This window comes from Ambystoma mexicanum, chromosome 4p (assembly GCF_040938575.1).
Source record: "Ambystoma mexicanum isolate Mex_15411 chromosome 4p, UKY_AmexF1_1, whole genome shotgun sequence".
NCBI lineage: Eukaryota > Metazoa > Chordata > Amphibia > Caudata > Ambystomatidae > Ambystoma > Ambystoma mexicanum.
Genome location: NC_090927.1, coordinates 905,479,264 through 905,502,831, shown reverse-complemented (window position 1 = coordinate 905,502,831; position 23,568 = coordinate 905,479,264). Strand labels below are relative to the sequence as shown.

General features: G+C 46.2%; 1 protein-coding gene across 3 annotated transcripts in view; it reads right to left on the bottom strand.

Annotated features, from left to right (window-relative positions):
* Nucleotides 1-23,568, bottom strand: part of MDN1 (midasin AAA ATPase 1) — a 2,688,524-nt gene that overhangs the window by 277,407 nt on the left and 2,387,549 nt on the right. For all 3 annotated transcript variants that reach the window (XM_069606482.1, XM_069606484.1, XM_069606483.1), the window contains exons 83-85: nt 20,216-20,377; nt 18,490-18,627; nt 14,509-14,650 (exon numbers count right to left, since the gene is read on the bottom strand). In XM_069606482.1, the coding sequence (XP_069462583.1) occupies nt 14,509-14,650; nt 18,490-18,627; nt 20,216-20,377 (442 nt within the window). The remainder of the gene's footprint in view (nt 1-14,508; nt 14,651-18,489; nt 18,628-20,215; nt 20,378-23,568) is intronic.

Here is a 23,568-nt window from a genome sequence, read left to right as displayed (position 1 = left end):
CTTTGCATGTCGCCTTGTCTGGCAACGGTATGCTGTTTTGACAGAGTCAAGGACTTTCTCCTCGAGGGAGCACCCCTCACTGGTAGGGTTGCCATATAAGTGGTTGGTGATAGTGGCCATCTTTCCATTCCGGGACCTGCACCAATGGCAAACCCAGTGGGATTAACGTGTAGTCTTTCCTTCTTTTGGACCCCCGAAAACGGGGCATCCTCAAAGGATCTCAACCTTTTCTCTGAGAGAGTTCATTCGTGGGACCGACCAGTCCTGAGTGAAGCATGACAATGTCCGGCAGCAGAATCGGAGGCCTTGCTCGACTTGAGCCACGCTGCCAGCTTGCTGTAGCGGTCCTTTTTTTTTGGGAAATGCATGGTAGACCTCTCATCCCTCCTCCTCATGGTCCGAACGCAGGCAATACAGACATTTATGTTGTCGATCTTTGGCATAAAGCGTCCTCAAACCGCATTTCGCGTAGAAATTTGAAGAGGTATTGTTCAAGAGCGTACCATGCAGGCCTTACTGAGGCCACAACTAACATTTGTGCCTCCTCGGAGCCCTTACAGCCCCAAGGTGATGGCACCCGCAATGATAGCCCTTAGTTTCAATGTATGAGCGATCTCTTTTAGACAGTGTACCATGGTTCTTGTTAGTGGAAGTTAACCTATGACGCAGCTGCACCACGTGTAGCCATTTAAACACACAGAGGGCCGGATTCACAGAGCTTTTTCCAATGGGATTGTGCCATTATAAAAGGCTTCTGTGAATCAGGCCAAGCGTGTCTTTATTTCTCCATGAATAATCCCTAAAATGGCAGCTCTGATAGAGCTGTATGACCACTCTTGCGAGGAAAGGGAGCTTGATAAGGTACACATCACACACATACCAAGTAAAAGATTGTCCAAACTATTTATACTGAAAATATATACTCTATTATAAAGGTTTGCAAATAAAATCCCCTCCACAAGACATACGTACTAACAATATTAACTAAGATATTAAAACATGAATAGTGTCCAATGGGGACAGTGAGAACATGGGACAGTTGCAAAATGCAACAATCTTCAGCAAAAATGAGTGCTGAAGTGGGAAGGCATGCTTGTAAAACACACAGCGCAACCTTAAAAATAGTACTTACAGGGCTAAAAATCAATGCTGTACCTCAAGTAGTTGGGAAAGTGCTCTGAATTGTTCCATAGGAACCACATAGGCGAGTTCTGGTTATTTTAACACAATAAGTAGGTTTTATTTAAAAGGTCTCTGGGAGCTGGGGAGTGGGGAGGATACTAAAGAAAACTCCCAGCTCACATTCCTCCAACAAAAGCGTGAAGGAGTGATGACTTTATAGGAGGGTGTCCAGCTCTGTGTAAAAATGTTGCAGACTAATGAGCATTCAAAATGGGCATGCAAACCTGGATGAGAAGCACAGAGGTGCTAAACTGGAAGAGGATCTCAAGACCCAAGGGAAAATACTTGAACCAGGATTGCTCCGAAAGTGCTTCAGAAACCGCTGGTGCAGTAGCGAGGTTCGCTGCCAGGTTGGAGTCTGTCCCGACTTCTGTTTCAGTCCCAGGTTTGGGCAGGGGCAGGCCTTCCGAGTAGGAACTTCCTCCAGAAGGCACCTCACGACAAAGCATTAGCAGGAGTTGCAGCAACAGTGTCCGTCTCAGTGACTCAAACAGGCCAAAGGTGACACAGGAGGAGGCCAACTCAGCCCATCTATGAAAAGCAGAAGCAGGTTGTTCCTTGAAGCAATCTGCCAAAAAGGTGAGCCGCATGCCATGCCTGATTTGGTGCAGGCACAACAGGAGACCGTATGGAATATGGAACATCGAACAAGTTACTTACCTGTAACTCCTGTTCTCCAGCATGTGTCTGGCATGGATTCACATACTCATGAATATTCCCAATCGTCAGGCTGGGAATACTCAGTAAAAAAGAAAACCAGTTACGCTTTGGCCTGAAAAATGCATTTCTCCTCTATAACCAATCACTGTTCTTTAGGTCATACTGTCCCCATCCAATGACAGTCATCTCCCTAAGGTCCACACCTGGTGGCCATTGTCTGATTTGTTAGAGCACTTACAGTGGCAGTATGAACCAAGTAGAGTCACAGAGAGGAAGGAGGGAGGGTTTGCACGAGAATCCATGCCAGACCCATGCTGGAGAGCAGGCAATACACTTTCCCCTGGAACATACTCTCCTCAAGTAAACAAGTTGTGTAGCACCGCTTGGCCGACAGTACTCTTCCCTGGAATACCTGTTGACGCAGTAGAATCTTGTGTTAGGGTGCGTGGAGGCCCACATAGCAACCCTGTCGATGTCAAGCAGCGGAACACCAGAGAAACCAGTTGTTGCTGCAATGGTTCTGGTGGAGTGGGCTCTCACCGGCCAGGTAACGGTCTGTTGGCCAGACGATGACAGTGCATGATGCAGCCGAAGAGCCACCTGGATATGGAAGTCTTAGGCAGGGCCTTCCTGTGATTCACAGGTCCAAAGTTCAAAAAGCTAATAGAAGTTTTCTTTAAATCTTTTGTACGTGCCACATCAAACTTCAATGCAAGAGCAACGTCCAGTGAATGCAACGCCTTTACAGCAGGCAAAGAAGGGTTCGGAAAGAACACTGGGAGAACCAAAGGCTCTTGTGGAATGCACCCCCCGCCCCCCACCCCATCACCCCACATGCAGGCTGAGTGTGGACGGAGGTGCAAAAGACCGGGATCTGGTCCGTCCTCAAATGGGACCAGCAGCGATCCTTGCATACTCTGCAGTGTAGTGCTTTGCCTTCTTTTGGATCACCTGGGAAGGGGTATCGTCAAAGGATCTCTCACCTCTTTTTCACTGAGGGAGCGCAGTCAAGTCAGAGGACTTCGATAGTGTTTGGTCTTAACGGGAACACGCAAAAAATCTTGCATACGTCCTGGCTGTGGTCATGATGCAGGCAGTACAGGCACATAAGCCTATCCTCTATGTAGATGTTCTGCAGTCCACACTTCGCACAGAGTTTTAAAAGACTCTGCTTTTCATCCTTGAGTTTTGAAGTAGGCCCAAGCCTGCACCTTCCAAAAATACAAAGAGAAGATCAATGATCAAAATGGATCTTCGCCAACAACGGGTCCCTGCAGCCGGTAGTTGATCGATGATGGACAAAAATCAGAGACAAGAAATACAAATATATCTGAAAAAACGCAAAAAACTCAAGGAGCAAGATGAGGACACCAACACTGAAACGTGCAATAAAAATCAGAAGATTTCCACCAGAGGTGGAGCTTAGAGAGACGACTCATTGGATGGGGGCAGTACGACCCAAAGGACAGGAATTGGCTATAGAAGAGAAATTATAAGTTACTCACCGTAGTGAATAACTTACTCCTAGATCATAGACCCCTTTCCTCCATACTCTATGGGCGTCCCTCGCTTGGGAAGGAACCCTTTTTCACCAGAAACATATGTCTTTCCCCTTTAAATTATGCGCTCCCCAGACTCCGCCCACCGGTGGGACTGAGGTGTGCCCTTTGACGCGTTGGCTATATTATATCTGCCCAATGACATCTTTTTTTAAGGAGGAGAATGGTGGGGCGTATGGAGAAAAGGGGACTATGGACTAGGAGTATGTTAGTCACTATGGTGACTAACTTGTAATTAATCCTACATCCCGTCTCCTTATCTTGTGTGGATGATTACCACTGATTGATGTTAGGGAGAATTCTCTTATAAGGCTAATTTCCCAAACCTAGTGAGTCCCCTAGCAGCTTTGCTGGATTTTTGGGGTTTGTTTTTTTCTCCTGCTAAGAGTGAGACTCTTTCTCCCACTCTTAGGCATGATTTGAGATATGCCTCTGACTATTTGTGTGATTTTGGGCTATGGGGTCTTTTACTCCATAGGGTATCAGGAACTTTGGCTCTACAGTATATACTGCCTTCACTGACTTGCTTTGGACTTATAAAAGTGTTGGGAACTGTTTTATTTTTAAGCTCTGCCTTTTTCTCTCCCTTTAACCCAACTACTGGAGTGCCATCTAGGTTACGCGCTCACATCTGTTTCAGCAAATAGTGGTGTTTTAACTGACTTGTCTAATAGTTATTAAGGGAGGTGTTTATACTTTAACTGACTGTGTTTGAACTTGCTTTTGATTTAGGGTGTTAGTGTATTACCTAAAGTGTGTTTTAAATAAATAGTTATATACTTTTGATACAAAGCTCTGGTCAGTGTTTGCTTGTTCCACTGTGTTTTTGGCCCTATTGTGTATACTCTATATACTGCCTTACTCTTCTTGAGAGAAGTCTGACTGCTCAGCCACAGCTACCAGGTAAATTTGGGTGGTACAGACTGCTACCAATTGGGTTTTCTGCTTACTCCTGTAGTCTTAATTCTTTTTGCAGTGTTCCCCAAGGGAACTGCACAGGATTCTGCCTAACAATTGAAGCCCGGGGAGGAGAGACGATGCAACTCCTAAGAAAACAAGCTTTTCAGGACTGCTTGACTGAAGGCCGCATCTGTTTTAGCACTGGCATCCAAGCAAAAATGCTTGCAGAAGGCTGAGGGTGTAGCATAAGCAGCTGCCCTACTGAATGTCTGTCTTGGAAGGCCACTGTTGTCGCTTTGGCTCTGAGCGCATGAGCGTGCATTTTTGCTGGCAACTTCATGCGCTGCTCTTCGTAGGCTTCCTGGATGGCCATAACTATCCATCTAGCTATCAAGGCCTTTAAGGCGCGACACCCTGGCTTTGATCCGTTGAAAGGAACAAACAGGACATCCGTTGTGGAAGCTCCTAGTCCTGTCAAGTTAGAATCTCTGCGCTCTCCCAACGTTGAGACAATGTTAAACCTTTTCTGCTTCATCTTTTGGGTTTGGGAAGAAAGTTGGAAGGACTATTTCTTCATTGAGGTGAAACGACGACACCACCTTTGGGAGAAATTAGGGGTGTGTCCAGAACACCACCTTGTCCTGATGGAAAACCGTATATGACTCTGATGCCACCAGGGCCTGAATTTCAAGGACTTGAGCCGAGGTAAGGCCCACCAGGAGCACAGTTTTAATCGTGACCAATCTGAAGTCGATAGACGCCATGGGCTCAAATGGTTTGTGGGCCACGGCGCACAGAACAACGTTGAGATCCCAGATGGATGATGGCGCTTGACAGGTGGGTACAACATGGTTAGCTCTGCCACATGTCTTTTGCCCACTGGGTGGGAGGTGGAGAATGCGTCAACCTACATCCCCGACTGCCAGATGTGCAGAGAAGGAACGCACAGGATCCAGGGTGTACCCCAAAGGGGTCTGTGCCCATCTCCTTGGCCCAGTGGCAGAACCTGGTCCATTTGCTTCTGTATTGACTCCTAGTGGAAGCGCTTCTTGCCCCTCAGATGATTTCCAAGTAGTCCAGCGAGAAATGGAGGTGCTGTATGGTTATGTGCTTAGGAACCAGGCTTTTAGCACTCATTTCTTGTGGGAGGGGTCCACTACTTCCCCCCCCCCCCCCCAAGACTTCCCCCCTCTCTGCTGGTATAACAGTGGGTGAACTGATGGTTCGGCTGTCTCGATACCTCCGAGAACTCTGGTCTGGCCAGTCATCATGGTGCTATGAGAACGAGGCATAGTTGGTGTGCCTCTTACTTTGCAGATGACCATGTGGATTAACGGAGTCAGCGGGAATGCGTACGCCCATATGCCATCCCATTGAAGGTGCAAGACACCCCCCAGTGAACCCGTGCCCTGTCCCATCCATGACCCGAACTGTTGACACCTCCCGTTGAGTATGGTGGCGAATAAGTCTGTGTATGACCCCACTTGTTGAATATCTCCTTCAGGACCATCTTGTTCAACTGCCACTTGTAGTTGTCGACCCCCACTCTGCTGAGCCTGTCCGCCTCTAGATTGGACTCCCCCGGCAGGTGGATCACAGAGAGCCAAATGCTGTTCGCCAAGGCGCATTCCCTTATATCAATGGTTAGCCTGCACCGAGGGGGTGATCGGGCGCCTCCCCGTTTGTTGAGGTAGTACATGCAGGTAGAGCTCTCCGTTTGAATGCAGACTGGGCTGTTGATAACCGGGATGAAAGCTTTCAGTCTAGCCAGATGGCTAACATTTCGGGCCAATTGATGTGCCTGTCCTGGTCCTCTCGACCATAGGCCGTGCACACTGTGGTTGCCCAGCGTGGCTGCTCATCCCGCGAGGGAGAAATCCGTCATCATAGTGTATGCTGGTCAGGGCTGCCTGAAGGGTCTGCTGCCATGAGATTTGTACCCATCCTCCACCATAACAGATCCTGGTGAAGTCTAGTTGCATGGTGATTAATGCTGCTTGAGAACCAGCGTCTTGGCTCCAAGAGGCTCAAAATGCAGCTGCAGCCTCCTCATTTTGAGTCTGGCATGAGGCACTGCCAGGAGGCAGGCTGCCATAATCCCTAGAAAGTGCGGGTACCACCATGCAGCGGTCAATGCCACGTAGCTGTTTTGATCGTCACAACCTTGTCCGTGGTAGGAAATAATCTCTCCTCCTTTGCATTCCAGATGAGACCCAAGAATGTCAAGGACTGCGTTGGCTGAAGCTGTGACTTATTGAGGTTGATGGAGAACCCCAGTTTGTAGAGAGTATGCATTAGACTGGCCACTGTATTCTCGACTTCTGCTGGTGAGTCCGAGCGAACCATCCAGTTGTCGAGGTATGGATATTTATGGTGGCCCTCTGATCTGAGTAGTGCAGCCACCCCATTCATGAGCCTCGTAAACACCTTCGGGCTGAATTGATGACAAACGGAAGGACCTTGTATTAGAAGTGCAAGCCCATGACCCAAAACTGTAGGAAGGAACGATGGGGCTGCCAAATTGGACGTGTAGGTATGCATCCTTCAAATCCAGGGAGCACGTCCAGTCTCCCCCACACAGAGACTCTGCTATCAGTGCTGCCGTAACCATCTTGAACTTTTAAAGGGGTAGGTAAAGGTTTAAGAAGGACAGATCTAGGACTACTCACAGGCCTACCTGGTTCTTCTGTATTGCGAAGATACAAGAGTAGAACCCCAAATTTCTCCAAGGGGGGTACCGGGGGGACCTCTACTGCCCTGCTCTCGACAAGAGAACGCATCGCCGCAAGGAGAAATGGTGTCCCAATCTGGTGGATGGCGCACGGGGGAGACCTTGAGATATAGTAAAGCGGAAGCCCAGAGACACCACAGATAGTATCCAAAGGTGCACATACCGAGCCCGCCATGACTGAGCTTCGAGAGCAAGCCTGCCCCCGCCCCCCACCGGAGAACTAGGGATCCTGATGATCCCGTCATAGCTTCTTTCCCTCTGAGGCTGGTGCCTGGAAGAAGCCATTTTCTCTGGTGTTGGCTGGGGGAACCGTCTGCTGCCTAGAGCGGCGGTCCTGGAAATCGCTAAACCCGCCAAAGGTACGACTTGCTGAACCTGACCAAAGCTCTTCAGTGCTGGTTTTATAAGTATAGCCAGAGACTTGGCTGTCAGAGCTGTTCTTTTTCTTGTCCAGCTCTTTGTTGGTGGATGAGTAGAAGAGGTCTCCACCTTCAAATGGGAGGTAGAGGATGCGCCCTTGCACGTCCGGATTGAACCTGGTGGTTTTGAACCACGCTGTACACCTCATGTCAGTGGCCATACAGATGGACCTACCGGCTGTATCTATATGTGTCACTGTGGATTCCATTAGGTCCTGCACCACCAATTTGGCCTCTACTATTCCTGCCTCGAAACAAGCCTGCCTGTGAGTTGGCAAGTCTGGACTTGCTGCACCTAACATTGCATCTGCGTTGGCTTGCCGCAAGTGAAGAGTGGCACTGGAGTACATTTTTTCAATATGCCTCTAGTACCTTTTCCTCTTTGCCCAGGAGAGCCGAAGTGCTGGTGGATGCCTGAGGCTAAGCGTACAAGGATGTCGCAACGCAAACACAGAAGAATGCAGCTGCGGTTTCACCGACAGGATTAGAGAACCGCTTTCTGCTCGTCTATACATTGCTTCCAGCTGCTTGTTGGTGGGTTGTCTGCAATGCGGGTTGGACCAACCGATCTGGTGGATGCGTGGTGGGTCAAGACGTCTGCCAGGACCTCAGCTTCCGGTTGCTCCTTCTGTGGCTTAGCAATGCCCAGGTGTTCCGCCAATCCCACTAGTCTGTCAAGAAAGGCATTTGCTGCAGTGTCTTTCTCCGTGTCGTCCTCTGTGTCTGCCTGGTCCGCTGTGTCCTGTGGGCCTGTATTGTCTGCAGGCGGCGTTCCTAAGGGGGGCGCTAGTTGAGGGACCACCAGAGGCGGAGATTGAGCCGTAATAAGAGACTGCGTTGGGGCAGGAGCCTTTGTGGGCTGAGACACGATCGCAACGGTGCTTGGAGCCGTGGCCGTTACTGTAGGCTGAGGCTGTACTGGAGCTGATGGAAGCATTGGCGAGTCATGTCCTGAATCATCTCCTTGAGGAAATTTTCCATTTGGGGAGATCTCAGGAGTGTGAGGAATTTAATTTAGAAAAAAAAAAAATAATACATTCCTTGCAAGCGGGAGAGGCCAGTTCTTTTATCGGTACTGTTTGCAGGGAGCTCTCCCTGCATCGAGTCTGCCTTGGGGCTCATTCCGCTTCTGTGTATTTCATCTGTCCTGATGAGGCTGGGTAGGCGGTGCACCATGTGACCTGCCGCCTGCTCATGTGGGACCATTCACCCTTTGAGTATCACTGGAATGGCGTGCCTCTGACCACGCCACCATTTTCTCTGGCTAAGCTGCCATTTTGTCAGGTACCGCTCCACATGCTAGCTGCAAGTCTGTGGTGACACTGGCTCTGGTCTCTGCTGTTTGCCTGATCGTGTAGGCTCGGACCTGGCGTGTACCTCAGGTGTCAACCTGGTAGGCTGTTCGCCCGCGGACATGCCGGTAGTGCTTTTGTCACTGTGTTTAGGTGCCCCCTCAGGCATGGGCCTGGTAACAGAGAAAAGCCTGTCTGGTCTTGGCCCGGTATTGGAGTCGCTTGACGCCTCAGCTGTGGGCCCATGAGGATCTGTGGACCCCTCAGCTGCGAGGCTCGTAGCTACCCGAGCCTCGGAACCCTTGCTAGTAGCATATTGTATTAGGCCCCTCTCGCTAGGGTGCTTCCGAGGAAACGAGTCACCTTTGCGGGGTGCTTTTGAGAACAAAATACTTAACTTTTTGGAACTTCTCCTTACGTATGCCTTTATTTGGTCTGGTGGCATCTGTTGAATAACTCTGCCTCGCTAGCTGGTTCTTCAGGGACTGGGGTGTAAGGGCGTCCCAAGCCGAACAACCTTCCCAGCCATGGTCTTCGTCTAGGCACCGGAGGCAGAGCGCGTACAGGTCAGACATATGGAAAGAACAGTTGCAGGCCGGACACCTACTAAAACCCGTCACGGCCGCCCATGTGCCGGGGAAGGGCGGGGCACTGGAGGACAGCGGAAGGCACAGTCCTAAATAAGATTAGAAGATTAGACAAAAGGATTTAGATTACAAGAAAAATATATCTATAGGGACCATGGTCCCTAAGGAAGACAATCCATGTGGAATTAATAGAACCACCCCAACCACAGCGACGCATGAAAGAGGGTTGAGGTGTGGCATCGGTGGGCGGAGTAAAGGGCATGCCTTGATCCGGGGCTATGCCCCTGCGCAAAACTAAATTTAAAGGGAAAGACATTTTTCTGATGAAAAATGGTTCTGTTCCCGTCCCTAGTGAGGGACGCCCATACAGTATGGAGGAAAGGGGACGGGACATAGGAGTAATGCATTTTTTATGCTGACGGGAAACTGCTTTTTTTAACCAAAGATTCCCAGCCTGACGACTGGGAATATTCATGAGCCTGTGAATCCATGCCAGACCCCATGCTGGAGAAATGTATTCCGAGAAATGTATGAACTTTTAAAAAGAAGCCTTCTTGGAATCCAAGTATCGAGTAAGGCAAAGCCCAAGGACAGAGGCTATTGCTCTGGCCTTTTTTTGTTTGTTATTTTTTTACTAAGTGTTAGGGCAGTTGGTACCGGATTTGTACAAATGACTATTTCTTTTAGACTTTCACAAGCACCCTTAGTTTTAGTTTTGTTAGGCAGGGAACATCTCACATAGTGGTAGGGCCAGATAGGCGATTTTCTTATTTAAATAAACACCCTTGAACATGACACTACTTAGTCTGAATACTCCTTCTGGTTCGCCACAATACTTTGTATCCTTATGACTTGTTATTTACTTTGACAATGTTGGCAGCTGTACGATTTGTACAGTTTTTGTGATAGTTTTTTCGTGCACTGTTGCATATACCGTGAATGGCTACTAAATGAGGCTAGCACCCGAAGATGGCTGTGTTGTGTGATTTTTCGGTTGTTCTTTGGCCATATTTCTCTTTGGCCTTCTTACTGCCTTCTAAGGTCAGGAAATTACTTGTATGGAAATTCCTTTCCCGGGCAAAGCGTTGTGTGTGTGAGCCAGCAGAGGGGGCTAGGACTGTCTAGTCCTAGCCCCCTCTGCTGGCTCACAACCTTTCAAGGCCGTGGCGCCCAAAATGCTGTTGCTGGATGGATGTGATGATCAGTGGTTGTCAAGGATAAGACAACCCCTGGTGGCTGTTTGAATGGTGCACATCATTACCATTGATTGTTATTAATTTAGATTGCACATATCCAAATAACCGGGCACAGACTGTATCTGGGCACAGATGTTAAGAATCAAAAGACTGGAGCAGATTAATGAATCAATAGATGTTTATGGAAAAAGATATGTTTTTATATTTTTCTTAAACAGTGATAAGGAATTGATTTTGCGAAGGTCGGCTGGTAGGGAAATCCAGGCTCGCAGGCCAAAGATGGAAAAACATCCATCACCCCGGTGAACAAATTCGGGTGAGGGGGATCATCAGGAGATGACTTGCGGACCAGAGAGTACACTTTGGTATTTTTGGTGCCTTGGCAGGTGAAGCGGCACAGTTTCTAGGCTTTACTCGACGGGACCCTTGAAGGATGGACCCCCTTTGCAAGGAGTCGTCGCTGGGATGCCGAGGCAAAGAGAAAAAGAGAAACCAAGTAATTTCAGAAAGGCAACAGTTTGCGGACGGTCTCCATTGGACGGGTGTTTTCCGGTCGTGGAAGTCCATGGAAGCTGAAACTTGCTGCAGACTCTTAAAAGGCCTGGCTGAAGATAAGACCCCTGGGCACCTTGGATGTCTTTCGGTGGCGACAGGTGCAGTGGCAGAAGGAGTCGCCGCGTTTCAGGATTTCACAGTTCACCGACTTATGGATCTTCAGTGCTGCAGCCGCAGCACTGACCTGTGGAAGGCTTCAGGCAACCTGGACCTGACCACTGAACTGGACAACGGACCCTCACCAAGGCTGGACCTCAGGACGTCTTCTTCGGATTTTAGTGGCGGGAAACCCATTGGCGCACCTTCCTATGCACACAGCGAACTGGAATCTTAGGCGGGAAAAAAAACAACGATCACGGCAAGGATGTCCCTTGAAGGATTCTCAAGAGATTTGAAACTTTCACAGTTTCGGCTGTCATGTGCACTATGCCAGAGTGCCCCCCTCTTCTGGGCGGAAGATAGAAATCTGGTTTCCAGGGGTGACAAACACTGTTCGGGTCCCTGGGCAACACAGTTGGACTTCTTCAGATCAATATTCCAGGCACTGATTAAGAGTAGTAGGTGCACGATGGTCCCTCGTAGCTCGGGAAGAGGTTTCCTAAACAGGTCCTCTCTTGGATCAGTCCTTGGAAAAACACAGCAGCTTTAAGATTACATGAAGAAATTGCAGCAGCAGACCTCTTCCTCCAGCTGGGCTTCCAAGGCACAGCTTTTTCCTGCTTCAGCTACTGAACAAACTTGTGAGTGAGAGCAGCCCGTTATACACATTGGTTCCCCATTTACTCAGGCTGAGCTAGATTCATCAGCCAATCATTCACAAGTGCATTCATGCAGGTAGGCAGTCAATCAGGCTCACAGGCATTCAGGCCATTCACTCTAGCCACACACCCGTAACACAGAATGTGGCTTGGAGTAAGCACCCAGTCTTTCAGCACACTACACTGGATTCACTCAAGTTTCAGTCAACGCCGTCTCAGGCATTGTGTCACACATACCAAAACCAGACACCGACAACACAGAATGTAAGATCACTTCAGGCTCCATTCATACAGGTCCCACCCTAAGGGTGTACCCACAACAGAGCCCCTGGGAAGGCTCCAGTCAGTCTGACAGGAGGCAGCCCCAGAGCCATATATGGTATTTCCACCCAACAGCCAGTCAGGAGGAAGGGACAGGCAGGGCTTCCCAGGACTTTGGGAACCAGGGTGTAAAGTTAATAGAAACCAAGAGGCTACAGTGGCCATCTTGCCTTTCTTCATGAATCCAAAGATACCTGTGACAGGGCCTTGGAGTCCCAAAAAAGGAGAATACTTGGAGCCACTGCCAAGTCAGCATGTTGCTGCCAGCAGCCCATACCATGCTGTGTGGGCAACACACAGGTGCCCAAACACACACATAAGGGGGTACAAGGGTGTACCACCTCCCATGGGTGCCATAAGGGTATTCCATGGGTGTTGTTCACCAAAAGGAAAACATGAAGAGCTGCACTGCCAGTGGTTCAGGCTGGATCTTGTTGGCACAAAACAAAGATAACGCATGTAGAGAAGTGGTAGGACAAGGACTAGGAGGCCCTGTCCTCAAAAAGGCATTTCCAGCATCACAGATAGGTAGAGATTTTAACTGAGACAAAGTGATGGGTCAGGCCATGAAGACACTTAAACACCAGGCAGAGGGTCTTAAAGAGGACCCCACTGCTCTGGGCTTAGGTTTGCTCCCAGCCTGAATCTTGGATAAAAGGAGGTGCTCCTGCAACTGTTCAGCAGATAGTCATTGAAGTCAAGACGTCTATGAAGAGCAGCCACCACACAACCCACGCAGCTGACCAGCATTGATTACAATGATTGGCCAGGTGAAGCCCTGCTTGTCTGCCTGATCCGAGAAGAACCTTGTTGGTGCTTTGACTGCTGTACCAGTGGGAACAACCAGTCTTAACCCCTGCTCAAGGATCCGTGCCTGCTGAGCCTTTAGAAGTGTCCATGCATTTTCAGCCATCTGACTCCAAGGGAAGCACTGATGGACCTGCTTCTGTGTTTGCCACAATACAATCCCTTGTCGATGCTTGACTGTGGCGTCGCCAGTTGCAACAATCCTTCAATCCTGTGAAGTCTCCTGATGGGTCTGCGCTGCAGAAGACTTCATGTTTCATTGTGTTGGGTCATCAACTGGAAGAGATTCCTGTGCACAGCAAATGACCGAAACTGAACCCAACGCCGAAAGTGAGACCTGGGCCTTCCTCAACAGAGCCAAACTAGGAGGATTGTGTCGTCACCAGATTCATGAAGACCTGCAGTGGTATATGGAAGAATCAGAGTCTGGGGGTAAGTGAACATATCTGTTTATGTCCCCCCCACATTTGCACGATAGGGTAACATTGGGCATAAAATCCTGACCCTAATTAACTTTGACATAACCTGTATTGGAGGGATCCGGGTTAAAGATCCTCTCCTATGCCTAACATAATGAACCGGATTGAGCAAAGTACTTACCTGAACGTTCCTAAATGCTTTAACTTTGAAAACTTTCTAAAAGCACCACCACAGTCCACTGCATCTTTTTTAAATAGTCTCACTCGAAGAAGCTATACTTTGGAACTTGTGACTCTTGGGCACAGGCACCATACCATGCTAGGGCTGGACTTAATCAAGATTGAGGGAAGTGCTCTTGTGTTGGTTCTGCCTATTGTTTCCTTGCATCCGACTACTCCCCTGTATTGCACTGGTAATTGATTCATTTGCAATTGTATTCTCCCAATAGTGAATGTGTATGTAATGATTTTGATATGCTTCGCGTGTAACTAAAAGCCTAATCAATAACTGGATTTGTATATACTTATCTTACTTGAATTATTTGTCTTGCTATCTGTCGACTCTTTGTAGTCTTAGACCACGCTCACACCTTTTCAGAGACAAAGCCTTGACTGCACAGCTATCTTACATTGATGGGGTTTTGGCCAACCTCTCAGTATCTTCCCTGTTTACCATAAACAGAATGGCCTCCCAAAAACTTCCCATCAAGGGCTGATTTTGGAAATTCAACTTAACAGAAAGCCAGCGAAACCTCAAGGGAACCAGTTGTCTCAGAAAGAGGCACCTGCTACCTGAACACAGGATTGAGGGGATCTCTCCTAACAGTTACAAAAAGGATTCCAACTGTTATTTATTTTCTTCCGAAGGAGGCTAAATCATGGGGGTCATATAAAATGAATACATAAAAAAACAGGGGGCATCTGCCCTGGATGAAAGATTGCAGTTTCCTTCTAACTTTTCCAGATTTTACTACATACTGTACAATGACTGCATTTCAAGAAAAAAAATAAAAAAAAGAATCGGACAATGAAAAAGTACTTTATTCAGCTCTATGCTACTATAATATGTATATGGTGTGCCAATTAATTACGATCTCTCATTATCGATAGTAAGAAAAGTACCTGGTTTCTCTTGATCCCCATCGTGCATTTTTCCTTCAAAGTCCTCTGACATCTCAATGGCATTGTCTTCTGCCTTTACGTCTGGCTGTTCTTCTGGCTTTTCTTTCTCTTTCTCTTCACCTTTCCTATGACTGTCCTCCACCTTAACAGCACAAAGAAAACACGAGTTGAAGCAGCAACGTTTTCAAGATCTCAAACCTTTACACCAGTCTACAAACATTACAGACTGCCAACCTTTTTGCCGGTTGCATTTAGAAAAGTCTAAAGACCTACTTTCCATCAACCGTGACATTTCAGTGGGAAAACGTGTGTGAAGCCGTTTAGTGACAGAGGATACTGCCTTTGTTAAACAGACGCCTCCGTTCACATATGCAATTAGAAAGACTGGTTTCGTTTGACAGGTTTATCAGCTTTTTATCTTCTAAAAGTCTCAGGTTACCAGAGGACAACTCTTTTGGTTTTTCGGGATTGGAGTACCAGTTCTGGCGACATTAAGTGACCCCCAGATGCTTGCTTCAAGCTCACTAAAGGTGGACACTGCCTGTGGACTGTCACTGAAGCCACTGGCAGAATTCTAGCAATCTGATGGAAACGGATCACAAAATTCCCACCTTTAAAAGTGACCAATAGGTTAACATTGGGTCAATCGCAGCATCAGGAGCAGCATAATTCTTCAAAAATCAGCTGCAAGCTGTATTCTCAGTGAGAAACGCTCAAGTTTGAGTGGAAACAAACATTTCTGTAAGTGTCCATAAAATTACCTGAAAAAGTAGATAAACCACACAAACACTATCTTTGTGTGGCCATTCAATCAATTGAATCTATAGCTCTGGAGAAGCATGTGCAGCAACTCAACCATAGCAGACTTCTTGGACGGTATTGCAAGCTTGCTTAGATAGGGATGGAGACATTGGGACTCAAATAGAAGCCTCAGGAGATTGTCAAATGCACCCACCAATCGAGTATACCATGAATTGGAGTATATCGCCCATGATAACAGTGAAGATGCAAAGAACTGACACAGAAGAGTATTAGTGAGGTTACAAAGGTTTTTAAGCTAAAGAAAATTACAAATAAGTTGAGAGGCAGCCTCTTCAAGAGTATTGAACGCATCCACTGACCAGTTCAGATGTGCGCAATACTTTAAGCATTCATGATCACAATGAGATGTTTCAGCCTTGAAAAATAGCAGCACAGGGTTATCAATCACAACAGTTAAGATAAACATTGAAAAGCCATTGGTACCTTGGGTGAATGTGGAAGCCAATCTAGAACATAAGAACCCAAACAATCACCAATCAAACCCTGGATTCATAGCATCCTGGGGATGCTTGCACCACCCACCCACAGGGTGCCCCACTGACTTGCCGTTCCTTACTCTATCTTCCACAACAGGGCCCCCGCTCCTCACAGATACTAGCAGCACTCTTCTGCCTGTCTGTTCCTTTTTCCAGCACTGCCTGGCTCAAGCCATGGAAAAAGAAGAGGGCCTCTGCTCTGAGGACCGCCTTCCATTTCCATGGTGGCCAACTGAATTTATTCTTTCGGAAAACACAAGTCTCGGGCTTGCTGCTGCCAATGTGTTTTTCCCCCTAGAACGGCCCACTGCAACCCAGGGATTTTGCTCAGAGTATCAATAGCTATAAAATGGCCCATTCTTTGGACTATCCCTGGTTAAAGGTTAAGGTTGGGTTTTATTAACATTGGCGGTGGTCCGTTTCCACCAAGTACAGTCCTTAGAATGCTGCTTTTTTGCCTAATGCATATATCAGCAAGGAAAATACCACATTGCTTTTAGTGACTATGCAGGAAGCTAGACAGTACAGAAAAACAGGTTGAAACTGTTCTTGAAATAGAAGTCTTCTAATTCTGTTCAGTAGGTGTGTCTAGGGCAGTTCTGGACCAGCATGCAATTTTCTCCACGCCGAATCCAGGTCATGATACGCTACCACCTACTGTTGCCAATCATTATTTACCGGTTAAATATCTTATTCACAACTGAAGTAAAACTGAAGTAACAATTAGGAACACCTTTTCGTAATCAAAAAACCCAAAGCAGCCCGCAAGATAGCCCAATTTCTATTTAAAATACACTTTGTTCTTAAGAGGAACAGTTAGCAGACTGCGATACCACCTCCACTTTTGTGATATACAGGGAGTACAAAAGTCTGCATTCCATTCTTGAAGAAGCATCAAATGGACTCTCCTAGATATTACTGATCATGTCAGATCACTGACTTCTGACCATGAGTTCGTTTTCTTTTAACATTCAAGCCCACAGGTGAACCAGGTAATGGTGTGCAAGGACTTGGTTTCGTGAGAAGGAGGACTTCTGCCCTTCTTCCTCGACCAAACTGCTGCACAAATGCACATCAGATAAAGATCTTAACAATTTGAAAACCAGGAAACTGGTCTACACTAACGGGGCACTGAAAGATATTTGATGGCATTTGGAGCAGACACGACCAAATTATCCAGCTATATGAAAATCATATAGGCACAGTGTGAGGGCACAATTCAATTTTTGGGGTCTCCAAAATGTTTTTTGTTGCTTTTGGTTTTTAGACTTTCTTTTTGTCATCGGAGGTGATTCTACTGATGTCCCTCTGAAAAGGCAACATCTTTTTTGGTGGGCTGTCCCTGGGTGATTTCACACATCAAGTATGTATGTTGGGGAGTAGCCAAATGCCCTTGCATGCTGGCCATTTAAGTACTACTGCATTTTTCAAGCCCTACCCCTGGGCCATTTGGTTTGTGGCCTTACTTTGTTTAGGCCATGAGGAACTACCAAAATGGCTGTTGTGTCAACATAGGCTCTTTCACAGAGACCACAAAGGCCTAGTGTTCAAATCTGCATCAGTCTAGGCGTGCCTGCATGAATGGAGTATGACTGGTCTTGGAGCAGAAGAACAAATTACTAGCATCTCTAATATTTTTTCTGATGGACGTTCTTCCCGTGAATTCCTCATCTAGATCGTATCCCCAGCAGAGCTGATCTTCAGAAACGTTTCCGCCAACAGGGGGAGCAGTGCTGCATGGCCTCCACTTGACGCCTATACGTGCCCTGTGGCCAACATTACCCCAGGGCCTCTATATATATGTATGCCACATTCACCGTGACCTTAGTTCCACCAGTTTTCCCTTGCACTGTGAGGGATTGCAGATCCACACAATTAGTCGTCCTCCTACTGCCACGCTATTACTACTCCACCTACTAACTTAACTGTATTCAGGTGTCAGTACTTGTGCCCTTAGCCATGTGACAGCAACAAAGGTCCTGTGGATTTTATAGGACTAGTGGACAATTTCATGACCCTGTGAAGTAACATTTTACTAAATGTTTTTCCAAGTCTACTTACTTGTAAATTGTGGATAATCCTTTTTCATAAAATAGCTATGAAGAATGTAATTTAACAAATATAGTGCTGAGCTTCCCTTGTTGTGTATTTTAGATGCTGAGCCTTTTAACCATAATTCTCCATTCAAAGATTACGCCTTAGTTATACTAACATTTGGAAAGTCAGGATGAGTCAGAGCAGACAAACATGCAGGCCAAATATATTGATATATCTGGGACCTGGAAATAGGGCTTGATGCAGTGGCTTTGCTGTCTGGTTCGTGGCCGTGCTGATGAGGGAGAAGGGGCAGTACTGGACTGAGAGGACAGGGACATGCCCCGTGTATAAGAGATTGAGGATCAGCTGTTTGTACATGGCAGTGTGCAAACTATGGTGTGTCCAGTTGTGTGAGGCGAAAATGTGGACTCCCCTTGTTCAAGGTGTATAGCCTTGCAAGGTATGCGTTTTATAGGAGGTGGATCCTGAAAACCATATATGATAGTGTTACCAAGAGGTTAGGCTCAGAAAGGCATGGCACTGCTCTCTTTTAGGGAGACATATTGACCATAATGCCAATGCTCTTGTTATTGCAATACCAGCTTTTTCATTTACTAGTGCAAAAATAGTGTCAAAAGCTTCATACCTGTTCTTCATTTTCAATTTTGTCGCTGACATCCTTCACGCCTTCCCCTTCTCCAATACCACCACCTTCATAGTCATGAAACTCAGTTGCCCCTTCTCCAGCTACCTCTTCCATTAGCTCCTTTGGAAGACAAAATCCCTACCCAAAAATGTTAGTTATTTAAAAATAAAAGGCTGCCACAACCCCCATTGTAAACAAGCCCTGTCAATGTTGTCTCTGAATAGCTCAAAGAATCTAAACGCATACTTCGAACAATCTCTTCAGATGCTTTAGCTGGAAACCCACACTTTACGATGGATTTGCAGACATATCTGTTAAATGGTTCATAGTTTTCACTTGTATGCTGACAAGACAATCCAGTTCATGCATATTTTGAAAAACAGTGTCCCTGACTGATAGTTTCCTTATCATATCCATGAACGCTTAGCTCAGAGTCCTGTCAGCTAAAGCGCTCATGGAAAGGATAATGAAATTCATCCCCTGCATCACAAATAGTTTACTTTTTCATACTTAACTCCCCCCTAAACCATGTGTGGAATTGGCACTACTTTACGGCTGGCAGGCAGCAGAAATATCTAAAGGTAATTAAGTAGAGAACACTTGGAAGCATTAACCTCTGCACCCAGTATAACATGAGAGGAAGGCAGGGGAGTACAAGGCATAGACTTCAGTTATTTTCTACAAAATCTGCATCAGTTGTGCAGCTGGCATTTAAAGGTTATTGTAGAAAGTCCTTTGCATCAACCACCAAAGATTAGTGAAATATTACATGCAGCTTCAAATCAACAGCTGATGCTTTACATTTAAGGATTTTGGCACGTGTGGCTTTCTTGTGTGGAGAGGCTACATGGGCAGAGCAGCCTTGTGAAAAGCACAGGACAACCCTGTGAGCGATGGGAAAATGGGAAGCTTGTCAGTCTGGGGCATTCCCTTCATAGAGGGCCAACCCTTCAGATACCTTTGGCAGGTACGACTTACAACTATAGCATTCTGTTGGTGACCATGTTTGATATTATGAGGATAGAGAGAAGAACAATAGTTGGACGTTCCAAATGATCGTGAAAACCGGCATGACCTTAGAAATAGAGGGGGCTGAGTCAGTGCAAAAATCAAGACATCTTAGAGGGCTGATGGTTTTCTGATAAGGAAATGACACCAGCAAAAAAAAAAAAAGAAAAAAAAAACTTAATTCCAGGTTATACGTTTCCTATTGATAAGAGGTTTGAACCAGTGTTTTACCAACATTGAACATCTTTTAATTGCACGTCTTAATGCAGAGATCAAATGCAATACATCACATTTTCTGAATCCCTCAAAGGACAAGAAATCATCTTCAGCTAAGAAATCAAGTTCTCCATTATGTCCAAATTTCATAGGTACCATGCTTTAATGTACATTACTTTCCCAAAATACATACTGCTATATCCAATTACCTTGAGCCTCACCTTCGGGCAAGTTTGAAACACAAGCAATGACAGATCTATGTTTTGAGTATAGATGGCGAACATTATGACATTGCACAAATTCCTTCCTGCACTTACTGGCACCAAACCATTGACCAGTTCCTCGTACAAAATAGATATACCAGCATATGATACTTGTGCCTGTAAACTGTCCTAATAAACGCCTATGAGCAAAGTGTGAATGGTCACAGGGTGCTTTCATTTTCTACTACACAATTAAATTAAAAACCTTTACAAGTCAACATTTCTTAAAATGTTCTTACCTTTTGGGCAAGCTCTGTGAAGAGATGGGCTAAGACAGTAAGCAACTTCCCAGTGCCTCTGTGGGTTGCCAAAGACATCGTGAGATAAAAGAGGATAAGATCTGAATATGTTGAGAGCATGGGTATTAGACGCACCAGTAAGGAGCAAGCCTGGTTGAAGATCTGCAGATTAATAAAAAACAGAACAGGTTAAAACGAAAACATGCAGCTGCAATCCGAAAACAGACATACAGAATGCAATACAAATGAGCTGTAACACACCTTTCTAGGAAGATGATGGCCCTCTCAGCCAGCTAACCTCTGTAATAGGCACCACATGTATCAATACTGATCTAATCATGTTTGCTTTGTGCATAATGCTAGTAATGATAATATAAGAAAACGTGTCCAAGATAGCTCTGCCATGCCACAATAAGAAAACTTGTCCAAAGTGGCTGCACCAAAATGCCAGACAAGCCACATAAAAACAATTATGCTTGCTTTATCAGAGATGCTCAGTAAAGATTGCTAGACAGGCTACAACAAAATGCTATTCTAGCCACGAAATAACACATGCTTGCTTTTTTCACAAATCATCTGGTATAAGGGAAGATACGTAAGGAAAGGATAGCCAATCAGAATGAAGTGATACAATGGTTTAGTGCAGGGTTGTCCAATGCCAGGCCTCAAGGGCCGGATCCATGTCGGATTTTCAGGATAGACCTCATTAATATTCATTGGACAAATTTGCATACAATGATTGTAATACTAATGAGGGGTATCCTGAAAACCCGTCGGGTTTCCAGCCCTCGAGGCCTGGAGTTGGTTTAGTGTAAACTGACCGTCAGTGCCTGTCATCGTCTTGCTCGATTTCCAGGCAATTAAATCTAGTTAAACCTGTATTTTTCCAGCTATTCTGCTGATCAGCACATGGTGATGTCACAAATAGGCAGTGTGGGTGTTTGCCCAGTCAGGGGAGGGCAATGTATTTAATCCATTAGGACGTGACCAGTCAACTGTTCAACCCATCTCAAATTATAATTGATATGTTTATTTTAATTCTGTGGTTTGTGTCTATAAAAGATTCTTTCAGTGAAGGCGTAGTTGTGAACTTTTTCAGCCAGCCCAAGAGCAGGGCTGTGTCTCAACTGTATCGCCCAGCTGTTAGGGATTTTAATAAATCTTGTTCCCTGCACAGTGGGGTATCCACTTTTGTTTTGAAGCAGGTCAGAAAATATGACCATCTTTACAGCTATTACGTGGCTGGAATGGACTGAATTGTTGCAGCCAGTCTGGTTATGTTTTCCGAGTATGGCATGCATTTTTTAATGGGTGGTAAAATGGATTTCAATAATCTGGACGGATGACACATTTTAGGAGGCCACCATAATTATAGTTAACAGAGGAAAAACCCAATGAAGGCAGCAATGGAGAGCAGTAGGCTATTCTCAAGAGAGTGCGAGTGGGGTTAGGGGTCTACATTGAGTCCACACAGTGAAGCACACAATAATTCAATTTAGTCAGGCATGTACAAAAAGAAAAATATTTATTCTGCCCAAAACGCACACTAGAAAATGAAACAGGCGGGTGATATCGCACAAAACTCAATAATAAGACAATGCATTACTTACGGTAAAAGCATTTCTGATGGTTGTATCTGCTTAGATTCACATGCTGTGCACAGTTCGACATCCATTGGTCACTGCGGAGTATTGCATTTTGTTTTTCGTAGTCGAAAAGTGGACATCGACAAGGCGTGTCTGTAACACTACCCCTATAGTGACATGCAGTGTACCCACAATCCCTCACGCGTCGAGGTCCCCCTGTTTGCATTTTTTCTGCCCTGAGGGAGCCTATTAGATGTGAGTGAGTACAGAAAAGAGAGATATAGAAGAAAGTCTATGTTCCTTCCATCCGAGTGGGGAGGAAGGGTGGGCGCATGTGAATCTAAGCAAATACAACCACGAGAAATGCTTTTACGGTAAGTAATGCATTGTCTTCTGATGTTTGTTAATCTGCTTAGAATCACATGCTGTGCATAGACTAGCGAGCAGTACCCGGAGTTGGAGATGGCTTGTGAAAAGGAACAGTAGAGAAAAGGTGTCTTAATAATGCTTGTCCCACCTGGGAATCAGATCTAGAGTGGGCATCTAGACAGTAGTGTTTTGTAAAGGTGTGAACAGAACTCCAGGTTGCCGCTTTGCAAATGGACTCAAGAGGGACATTTGCAATGAAAGCTATGGAAGCCCCGGTGCCTCGAGTGGAGTGTGCTCTTGGCTTGAAGGGTAGTTCTCTCTTAGCAAGAGTGTAACAGAGAGTGATACATTGTACAATCCATCTAGAAATAGTGGATTTCGAAACTGCATCTCATTCTCTTCCTGCTGCCACCGAGACAAAGAACTGATTCTCGAGGGATTTTGAAAGAACATTGGTAGTTCTATTGACTGGTTGACATGCAATTTAGATATAAATTTTGGTGCAAACCTAGGATGTGTGGGTAGAACCACCTTATCCTTGTGAACTGTAACAAATGGGTCTAGTACAGAGCGTGCTTGTAGTTCACTTACTCTCCTAATGGAGGTGATGGCTATTAGAAAAGCAGTCCTAAGAGTGAGGTCTTAAAGTGTTGCTTTGTGCATGGTGGGTTCAAAGGGAGACCCCATGAGCCTGGTTAGTACCACATTTAGGTCCCATCCGTGAGCAGGGTTAGCTTTAGGAGGGTGGATCCTCTTCACCCCTTCCATGAAGGCTTTAATAACTGGGACTTTCCGCATACACCACTTCCCAACTTAAAGTGTCCTGGTGGAAAGTGCAGCTAAATGGACTTTAATAGAGTTAAACACCAAGCCTGAGTCTAGTAGGTGAGTCAGGTACAGAACAATTTGTGCGGGAGAGCAGTCAACTGGGTTGATGCTCCTTCCCCTACACCAGATGACAAATCTTTTCCATTTGGTAGAATAACAGTGACGAGTGTTAGGCTTTCTAGCCTCCCTGAGAAAGTCCATGCATCTCTGCGGGAGTTGTAAATGTCCAAGTTCTATGACCTCAGGAGCCAGGCTGCTAAGTACATGGTCTGAGGGCATGGATGTAGTGTCCTGCCCTTGTCCTGTGACAGCATGTTGTACGGGCAGGGAAGTTTCACTGGAGGAGATAGGGACATCTCCATCAAGTGAGCGAACCAAGGCTGTCTGGCCCACATAGGGGCCACCAGTATCATGGTAACTTGTTCCTGGTGCATCTTGTGCACTATCTTGTTGAGAAGGGGAGTCGGGGGGGGGGGGGGGGAAAGTTTAAACAAATTTCCCTGACCATGGTATCGATAGACCGTTCCCCTTGGATTGGTTCTGGGGGTACCTGGAGGCGTAATCTTGGCA